This window comes from Apium graveolens, unplaced genomic scaffold (assembly GCF_009905375.1).
Source record: "Apium graveolens cultivar Ventura unplaced genomic scaffold, ASM990537v1 ctg7474, whole genome shotgun sequence".
Classification (NCBI taxonomy): Eukaryota; Viridiplantae; Streptophyta; class Magnoliopsida; order Apiales; family Apiaceae; genus Apium; species Apium graveolens.
In genome coordinates this window covers 1-10,694 of record NW_027420352.1, presented here as the reverse complement: position 1 = coordinate 10,694, position 10,694 = coordinate 1, and the positions used below count along the sequence as shown (strand labels likewise).

At 39.0% G+C, this 10,694-nt stretch overlaps 1 protein-coding gene across 1 annotated transcript; it reads right to left on the bottom strand.

The window, feature by feature from the left end:
* Window positions 1-820: 820 nt before the first annotated feature.
* LOC141704143 (uncharacterized) lies at window positions 821-4,875 on the bottom strand. The gene is made up of 4 exons (XM_074507461.1): window positions 4,545-4,875; window positions 3,731-4,438; window positions 2,686-3,671; window positions 821-2,467 (listed from the first exon to the last, which is right to left on the bottom strand). The coding sequence occupies exons 1-4, from the start codon at window positions 4,873-4,875 to the stop codon at window positions 821-823; spliced, it is 3,672 nt and encodes a 1,223-aa protein (XP_074363562.1).
* Between the last annotated feature and the right edge of the window lie 5,819 nt (window positions 4,876-10,694).

The following is a 10,694-nucleotide window of genomic DNA, read 5'->3' as shown; positions in this document are numbered from 1 at the left end:
TAACTTTTATTTTTTGAATTTTTAACATTGAGAACTCATCTCCACATTTAAGTGGTTCATTGTCCCCCAATGAACTAACTAACTAACAAAACACAAAGAACAAAATAAAATTCTACACTAAAAAGAAGGAAAACTCCCCTAAAGTGTCAGCGGAGAAATGTTGAAGAAGCGTTGAGGTCCAATGGATTGGCAACATCAGTTTCAGCTCTTCATATCCATGGTTGTGTCTAACTTTCTCGATCCATTGTCAAAAAGCCATTAAGGACGAGATGCAACCGAATGTCTCATAAGTGGGAGCTTTAATTTTATAAAAGAAAACATTGGCACTGCAGTTAGGTCTGAAGCAATAACACATGTTCATCAGAGACAGAGAATGTCACACTACGGTTGATTAATTAGCACCGCAAGCATGACCAGCGGCTAATAGAGAAATGATGTTGTTGCAAAAGTGATGATGGCATGTTGTTGACTGGACTGCTGAGGTAGCAGTTTACAGAAAGTCAACAAAAGAGTTGCAACCTTAGCTGGCACTTGGGTTGAAGTGAAACACCACAGTTAGCATAGTTTTATGCCAAAGATTTGATGCCCGGTATCTTGCATTGCTTTCCAGTAATATAGATTTCCTAGCTGACTTTGATGAAACGAGTATGTTGTGGTTGGTTTGCAGGTTATAGGCACGCACATGACAAACAAACACGTACATAACAAACAAATACTATACACTTACAAACATTTTTGTTTAACATAATATACTACATACGTACATGTATAAGACAAATTCTATATTACATTAATTTTTTTTTTTGAGAAATAAATTTCATTAAACTTGCATAGAATCACGAAGAACAAACTCCAACACACAGGAAGGAGCAGAAGTAAAAGAATTCACAGTTCCTAACAAATATGGAAGTTTAGCTATATTATGAGCTACACTATTTGCTTGCCTCCGAACGTGCTGAATCTTTAAATCTGATCTTTGTCGTAGGATGTGCCTACAACTATCTAGAATACTCCCAACCTCAGAAAAATAAACAGTGCCTTTCTGCACTGCACTGACCACATTTAGAGCATCACACTCGACTGCAATATTTCCCAGACCTAGACTTTGGATCGAACAGAGAGCCTCATGCACATCTATTACTTCCGCCTCCATGCTAGACACCTGCCCTGCCATACAACTCTGCAACCCAGCAATGAAACTTCCACTGTCATCTCTAAGTACCAAACCAATTTTAAATGAAGAACTGCCATCATAAACCGAAGCATCCACATTTACCTTCTTCCATCCACCCTGTGGCTTCTCCCAGTGAACTTGAGACTCATTTTCACTCCTATTAGGTGTATTACTTGACAACTGGTTTTTCTGTTGAGCCTTCTGCCACTCATCAACCATCTTCGATGCTACTTCCATAGCCACATTTGGAGGCGTCTGTTTATCCTCCCAGACTTTTCTATTACGTGCAAACCAAATTCCCCATAGAGTCCTTGCTAACCTCACCAAGCAGGAGTTTGATTCTGAGCTAAGCCATTCCAAAACCCAAGTAGAAACATGCTCAACATCTATTACATCATACTCCTTCCCTACATAGGACCAACATCCTTTACCGTATGGGCATTCCAAAAACAAGTGCCTAAAGTGTTCCACATCAGTATTGCACATAGGACATAGAATTGTTACGTTAACCCCTTTCCCTCGAAGCATATTCCTGACTGGTAGATTACGCTTACACACCCTCCATAAGAAGAACTTCAATTTATGTAGAATTTGAAGCTTCCATAGTCTAGCCCAACCTTGAGAGTCACTCTCCAAATTCTGAGCATGATTTATATCAAACCAATAGTGATAACTCGATTTAACCGAGTATTGACCGTCTTTCGTATGCAGCCATGCTACACGATCCTGAATTTGGTTCTGCGGAATACGCGTATTTAAGATACAACGAGCATCACCATCATGAAAGGTTTGAGTTACTTTTGCCTCATCCCATTGCTTACCATATGGACGGAAAAACTCACACACCTTATCAATTCTGGTGTTATGCGTATGATCAGTATCCACTTTATAATATGACTTCCCCCTCAACCACTGATCCGTGAAGATATCGATATTAAGTCCATCACCTAACACCCATTTAAAACCCCTATAAAACTCATCCTTAGCTGCACAAATTCCTGACCAGATAAAGCTAGCATTACTACCTTTTTGTGCCTCCAAAACATATTTGTCTGGAAAGTACCTTGCTTTGAAAATCCTCGCCACCAAAGACTCCGGATTCTTCAGAAAATTCCAAACATGTTTGCCTAGAAGGGCCAAATTATAACCATACATACATCTGAAACCCAATCCTCCTTTGTTTTTCGCCGTGCACATCTTATCCCAGGCATGCCATCTGATACCTTTACCACCATTTTTTCCAGATTTCCACCAAAACCCATTAAACATCTTTTCTATCTCATTAGACAGCGACTGTGGTAACAAAAAACATGACATACAGTGAGAGGGAATGGACTGTGCTACATTTTTCAGAAGGATCGATTTACCAGCTTTTGACACTTTACTGTCACTCCACCCCTGAATTCTTTTCCAAACTCTTTCCTTAATAAAACTGAACACTTTCTTCCTTGATCTACCAATCAGAGACGGAAGTCCCAAGTACTTGCTCTCCTTTAACTCATTATTCACACCCAAATCTCAGTTTGATTATCTCTTCTCACATTCGAGCTGAAAAACATAGCAGATTTTTGAAAATTCACGGCCTGCCCTGATTGCTTTTCATAAAGATTCAGCATATCCTTCACCACCCTAGTTTCCTCCACCGTTGCTTTAAAAAATAGAAATGAGTCATCAGCAAATAACAAATGTGTAATTGCAGGAGCAGACCTACTAATACGACATCCATTAATACTACCAGTAGCAGCTGCACTGTTTAAAAGGTTGGATAACCCCTCGGCACATAAGAGAAAGAGATAGGGAGAGAGCGGGTCTCCCTGTCTTAAGCCTCTACTCGGCATAATAGGTCCCACATACGAACCATTCAGACATACCATATATTGAACCGTAGTGACATAGAGACGCATCCATTTCAACCATTTTTCGTTAAAACCCATTATCCTCATTCTATGCCATAAGTAGTCCCAACTAACTCGGTCATACGCTTTAGAAATGTCAAGTTTTAACGCAACTTCCCCATCCTGACTACCTTTCTTACGCTTCATAAAGTGAATCAATTCAAAAGAAATAAGCACATTGTCCGTAATGCTCCTGCCTTGAACAAAAGCCGACTGATTCTCCGTAATCACAACTGGTAACACCTTCTTAAGTCTATTGGCTAAGACTTTTGCCAAGATTTTATATAGAACATTGTACAAGGCAATCGGACGAACATCTTTCAAATTATCCACATTCTCTTTTTTAGGAATCAGCACTAAATTTATACTATTGAGGTCTGCAGGAAACATAAATTCATTTAACCACTGTTGACAACACCGAAAGACCTCCCTACCCAATAAACTCCAAAAATGCTGAAAAAAAGCTGGACTATAACCATCAGGCCCCGAGGCTTTGTCCGGGTGCATTTGTTTTAAAGCACAAGTAAATTCCTCAAACCCTACCTCTGCAGTAAGTATTCGGTTCTGTTCTTCCGTTATGACAGGTGTTTCAGTACTATCCCCTGGAATTGTACTATTATTGACCTCCGTGAACACACCTTCAAAATACTTTTTCACTAACCTGCACATCTGGTCATGAGAATCCACTTGCCCCCCATTGTCCTGTTACATTTCTTCCTCTTCGATGCTTGTACATGAAAAAACCTTGAATTGGTATCCCCCTCCTTTAACCAAAAAATTTTTGCACGCTGCTTCCAATATGATTCTTCATGTTCTAGAAATTCATTTAGTTTCTCTCTTTCTTCAAAATAACTCTTGATTCCCTCCTCATCTTCACGGTCCTTTAGTGCATTCAGAATCTCCTTCTGACGCTTCACTTTATCTCTAAACTTATGGTAAAAATTCCTCCCCCATTTCGACATGAATGAAGACACAGAAATAAGCTTTGGTAGAATATGAGTTGCTGGCAAAGCTTTCCAAAAACCTTCAACTTCAGCTTTAAAGCTTGGCTCTTTTAACCAGGAGTTTTCAAACCTAAACCTAAAATGTTTTCTAGACATCAAAGTATCCATCAGCTTCAGTTCAATTGGTTCATGATCTGATACAATAGCGTGCCTCAGCTCGAGTGTACCCAACGGGAATTTCTGCCACCATCCCTCAGTAGCGAAAGCTCTGTCCAATCTCTCCTTGACCCAATTAGGCTTCCCTTTACTCTTCTCCCAGGTATACTTCCCACCCATGAGATCGACCTCCACTAAGTTACAATCCTCTATCGCTGATCGAAAACCATCCATCAAAGACTGAGAATGAGGGTGGACTCCCTCCTTATCTGTAGCATAAAGTAAATCGTTGAAATCGCCAAAAAACATACCATGGCAGTGTATCTTTTGCCGCAATTTGTCTCAACAGATCCCAGGACTCCTACCTCCTGGTACGCTCAGGCATTCCATAAAAACAAGATAATCTCCATTCAGGAGAGTTTTTCTCAAAGAAAACCACATCAATATAGTTAACAGAGGAGTCAACCACTTTACAAATTACCGAATGCTTCCACATAATAGCAAGACCCCCACCTTGGCCAACTCTGTTAACTGTAAAGTAATTTGAGAATCCCAACTTTGTATGAAGATCAACTATCACATTGTTATCAACTAAAGTTTTAGACAAAAATAAGAACGCGGGTTTAAGAGACGTCACAAGGTCTCCTAGGACACGAACTGCATGAGGTTTCCCCAAGCCTCGGCAGTTCCAACTTACTAGATTCATAATGAATGGCTAGCTTGTTGGGCAAGCTTAGCCAAATCAAGTTGAGAAGATACCGAACAATCTGAACCAGAAAGACCAGCTTCTAAAAGTAACATGCTTTTGTTATTCGCTCCATTTAAAATGTCATCTGTATCCATTACTATTTGCGTTATAGGCCCACTCCTCCTTCGTTTTCGATCCTCCACATCAAGCCCAATTTCCTCTTCTAGATTTGGCCCAAAATTTATTTCCTGAATACACAACATTGAATTTGAATTTGTCCCGCCCATTTCCTTTCCTAATACCACCTTATCCTTTCCAAGATTAGCTCTCATGCTTGAATCATGCACCACAGTTAAGTTGTTATCCATATCGCCAAAATTTCCTCCCGTGAAGGGTGGACAGTTGTTTGATCGCCCAATCTTCGCCTCCCATTCAGCATCGTCCTCGTCACGCAACCATTTGCTCCTTCCCTGGTTCAGACCTCTTCTCGGCGTTGCCCGGAGCCATGGCCCCCAATCTTTAACACCTTCTTCACTCCGTTTATCTAAATTCCTTCTACAAAAACGTTCTGTGTGGGATACCAATCCACATATAAAGCAAAAATCACCCAGTCTTTCGTACTTGCAGGTAACCACGAATTCTGTTCCATTTTTCCTCTTGATTTTTTTTCCTCCTCTTCAAAGGTTTGCGTACATCCAACTTAATCTTTATCCTCATATATTCCATCCATATACTAGAATTGTTCTTCACATCATACTGCAGAAACTCACCAAAAAAGTCCCCCAGCTGCCTACCCACTACCTCAGCCATGAAACCCTTGGGTAGATCGTGTATTTGGATCCACACCTCCAGAAACCATAGGGAGACATTCAATGGTTCCTCTCCAAGTGGGATTTTATTCAGAACCAGCATTGCACTGTCGAACGACCACGGTCCGCCATTAAACACCCACAGTAGATCTTCTTGATGGTAAAATTGAAACAAGAAGATGCCAGGATCAGTCTCCTTGATATTAATCCCCATCATTGGCTTCCAAATATCCGCCATTTTAGACGTCATAGTCCAAACATTAATATTCTTCTCTGTTAGAAACCTCCTCACAAGACATAATTCATATCTGTTAACCTGCTCCTCCACATCACCATCGAATATAAAATCGCCATTTTCCTCCTCATCAATGTTAATAACAGCCAGTTGTTCGTCAAGATTTTGATACCATACCATTAGCCTCTCACAAGCCTGAAACAGGTTGAAGAGAAAAATAAGCTCTCACAAGATTGGAGAGAAAACCTTTCTTAGAGCGACGGAATTATATTTGAATTTATATCTTGCGTTCAAAAAGTCTTGTTATAGCAGTCATATCATCTATCTTTCATTTAGCCTCTATATTACATTTATAAAACATTTTTAAAATGTAATATATAAACATAAAATATAGTATATTGTACATAATAAGTATATTATGAAAAAAACACACAAAAAAACATAATAATAATAATAATATACATAATACTAATATGAATAAAAAAGAAGGAAAATATGTAATATCAATATATACAATTGTAACATAAATAAATTAATTAAAAAAGAAAAAAATAATATCAGTTATATTATACAAGTATACACCTGGTACAGGGGCATGTATACATGTTTACTTCCAGAGAGGATGACCGTCGTGGGTAGTCAAAAACAAATCACGGCCCTGCATTTTTTCACATACATGCTAAAAGGAACAGCCGCACCAAGGATAATGAAAATGCACATCGAGATTTCTTTTTATGTCCGCTTACAGATAGATTCCCGCACCACAGGGAGGCGTAAACAAACTGCGGGTAGCCTGGCTGTTGCCACATTACAATTTGAAATGAATGCATTAGGTGTCCAGGGATTCAAATCTCCCTTTTTAAATGTTTGTTAAACAACACTTGCGCAACAGGCTCATCAGTCGAGCTTGGAACGTGACCTGTAAGAGATGGTGTGATGGTCTGACATGTATATTTAGCACCCCGGGTAGATATTTTTGCACCAGGGGCAGCTAATAACATACAACAGGCCTTCTAAAATTTTGCGTTTTGATTTCTTTTACTAATAAACTGAAAGCTACACCCCAGCTAGGCAACAATACATCCAAGTTTGTTTTTGTTTTTCTTTTTCGTTCTCTCGTTTCTGTAACAGAGATTACCGCCGTTAGAAAAATGAATTTTAGATCATAATTTTATTATGTTCTTGATGATAATCCCAAAATCTAATGATTGGAAGTTGTTCCATGATATGTGAAAACTTTCATGTATAGTTTTAAGAATTTTTCTTAATGAAATTCATAGAGAATTAGAGTTGAAGTTAGCTTGCAAGAGCTTAAAAAAATTATTGTATCACACACATGGGTAGTGTACAACTAATAAGGTGTGTGATGGTGCATTATGTTCTTGTATGCTTCACGCGCACACACACCCGCGCACGCCGCCTCCCCCCCCCCCCCCGCCACGCACCGGGTCGGGTCGATTTGGGCGAATGTCTCGGCGTCTCGCGTACGCGAGGCGACTTGGGCGAGGATTTTATATATTTATGATTTAATTTTTAATTAGAATTTATTTATCAGTTTGGGTTGGGTTATTACTGCTGGGCTGGGTTCGGTTTGCAAGTGGGCTGAGACAGATTCAATGAACCTGGACATTAGATAAGTAACTTGTAAGGCGACTGAGGTGCTCATCGAAGTGGAGTTTGTTGTTGCTGTGAACACCAAGCTCGGGGATGTTTATCCTGAAGGAGGTATTGCAAGCATCACAACATAGCAGGTGGGGGCAATTATCTCTTCAAGAGCAGTCAGGGCTTCGAGTAAGGCCTGGTGACTCAGCTGATTAGTTTTCTTGTTTCATTGTACTTTTTGGCTACCACTGCTTTTTTGTTTCTTTTCACTGGTACGCTTGTTGTTCTTTCTTTGTTCTTATAGTTACTGATATGCATGATGTTTACCTACATGTTTTGTTTCGTTAATTGTTATCTTGGCCTTGGCTTGTTAAATATGTTATATAACTGCCTCTATGTTGCTGTAATAGTTAATATTTCCAACAACCGCACTGTGGGGAGGAGAACTTGCACCACGGTTTGAAGCAGATGAGAAGTTTATCAAATGGACTGTGATGTAGGCAAAGATATGTGTGCAATGTAAAGGATGTCATGATGTTGATGATGGTGAACAAACGAAACCAGCTGACCAGGTGGGTATTGTCAAAAACATGTGTATCAACATGTTTGTTTCCAGAGAGCATGGGTACCACGGGTAGGAAAGATGCACTGCGGGTCTCTTTTATGTTTGATTACGGGGAATAAAGCATCCCGAGATGTCATGAACACAGCACGCTAAACGCGAGTCTCACGAAAAACACCTGCACTCGAGTAAAATTGTACCAGGTATTCTCTTTTTTTTCTTTAGCTTTTCCAGGGAGGCCTCGCACCCGCGGGACGGAAACTTGCACCACAACAATAAATGGAAGTAGAGTAATATACTCATAATATATGAGAAACCAGGGAGCCTGACACACTTCAGCTAGTCCAATACATCCCGCTAGTGTGCAATTTTTTTCACAAGTAGCAATCGACGCACCATGGAAATGTAAAATATGCACCGTAAATTTCAACACTCCTGAAACACCTCGAAATTGTTTGGTGAAGTTGGGATATCCACTTTCTCGATTATAAGCACACCATCACGAAAAATATCATAAAAATAATTCAGAGTTGTTTTTATCCCCAAGAGAGTCTCCAGACAAGCATCAATAAGATATAATATGACATCCTTAAGCATCAATCAAGTATGTGCTTGTGTATTTTTGGAAAATTTTGCGATAAAACAACGATAAAATTCAGCACCATGAAAAGAACAACTCCCTTAGTATTCACATGAGGTGGTGGCTTATCTTCACTCCTCACTTTCACAGGAGCCATTAGATCATCTTGGATTACTACATCAATGAATAAACAGATACCTCCATCGTCTCCTTCTTCTTCAGCTTGAAACTTAAGAGCCGTTTCAAATGGATCACCGATCAAAGTTTGATAACTATCTTGGACAATCGGTGTAATCACGTCAATATTGTAGAAAGTGTCCTGGAGTATAGGAGCTTTGTAAGTAGAGGATAAAGCAAAAAAATAAAATACCAATACCCAATCGTTGGTCCACATAAGCTATGTCTCAATTTATGAATGGTGGCTTAGGCCCAAGTTGTGGAAGAGAAACCACCACCATCTCATTATTGCTTTATTTTATTTCGTCATCCTCACTCACATTGTCCTCAACAACAACATTATTGATCTTAATATTAGTGTCATGCTCATCCTCTGAATTGATATTCATATCACCACCGAACATCGATAAATCATCATCCTCAAGATCATTATTTAGAGTGATGAAAATCCCATCCTCTTCAAGTTGAATATGTTGTGATTGTAAAAAGTCGAGTTGCCTTGTATTGGAAGAGTTAGCCAACTCTGCAATTTGAGCCTTCATTGATAAAGTTTGAGTTTTTAGCTCCTTGATCTTATGCATCAATTCTTCAACATATCGTTAGTTTGTTCAGCTTTCACAACCACATTAGTTAAAGAAAATTGTAGCTCTTCCGGTAGAGAATATTGATATTGTTGCAGTGGCTCATATTGCTCCTCATAATATTGTTGATGATATTGTTGTTGATCATGATATGGAAAATTTTGAACATCATTGTCCATGTAAGAGAAATGTGGCTGATCCATCCATTCTTGATCAAATGTATCAGAGTACTAGTTGTACACATATCCATCTTTAAAATAATTCATTTGTCCAAACTGAGCATTCTGAGAATCGTAGATATTGTACGAGCATTCAAAACCATAGTGACCATGTATACCACAAATTAGACAAAAGTTGTAAGTTTTAGGGGCCACTTGTGACATCTCATTGATACTCATTGGACGCATAACGGGCTCTGTTGTATTCTGTGAGGCAATTTCTTGAGTATGTGCCTCGACTAATAGGAGATTTATGCAAACCTATCATCTTCATCCATTGCAAACCTGAAAACTCTCAACAAAGCCAAAAAAAGCAGTGAAACTCGCCTCGATTGGAACCAAATTTCCAACGAGACAACAAAAACAATCTAAATACCCAAATTAAAACCAACAGAAACTAGCTGTCTCCCCGGCAGCGGCTCCAAAAACTTGATGTGTAAAATTATATCTAACCGCAAGTGCACGGTGTCTATTGCTAGTACAGGGTGGCAAGTGGGGTCGTATCCACATGGAGACAGGTCCATCAATTTTGATCCATTACTATCAATTATTTGAAGGACAAATCGATTATAAAGATTTTAACTAACTAATAACTATGACTAAATTAACATTAATTAATTAGATGCTAAACAAGGAATTAGAAAACCTAGGGCAATCAGGTCTACCATGCTTACAAATAACCGGCTTCTAAGCTGTAGCAATAATGTGATCACATAACTAAAGTATGTTAATCTCTCCTGGCATTAACATCCTCAAATCTTACATAATTTATCACTTCTAGTAATTCAATATTTAGGTAATTAGAGCAATTGTTAATCTCTCCTGAGCATTAACGCTCTCAGAAATCCAATGATGCTCCCACTCTCACTTTCAATTCTGCTAATCGTATGTGTGCCTCTAGTGAGTAAAGTCTCCCGATCTATTACTCCTATTGCATATAATTAATTCATGATATCGGCCGATTACACAAATTAATAATAAACATAATCAATCAGAATTAGCCATAATCAATCAACTACTGTGAAAAATCATGCTCGTATTATCATGCAAACATGGCTTCCCCTCTATGCCCT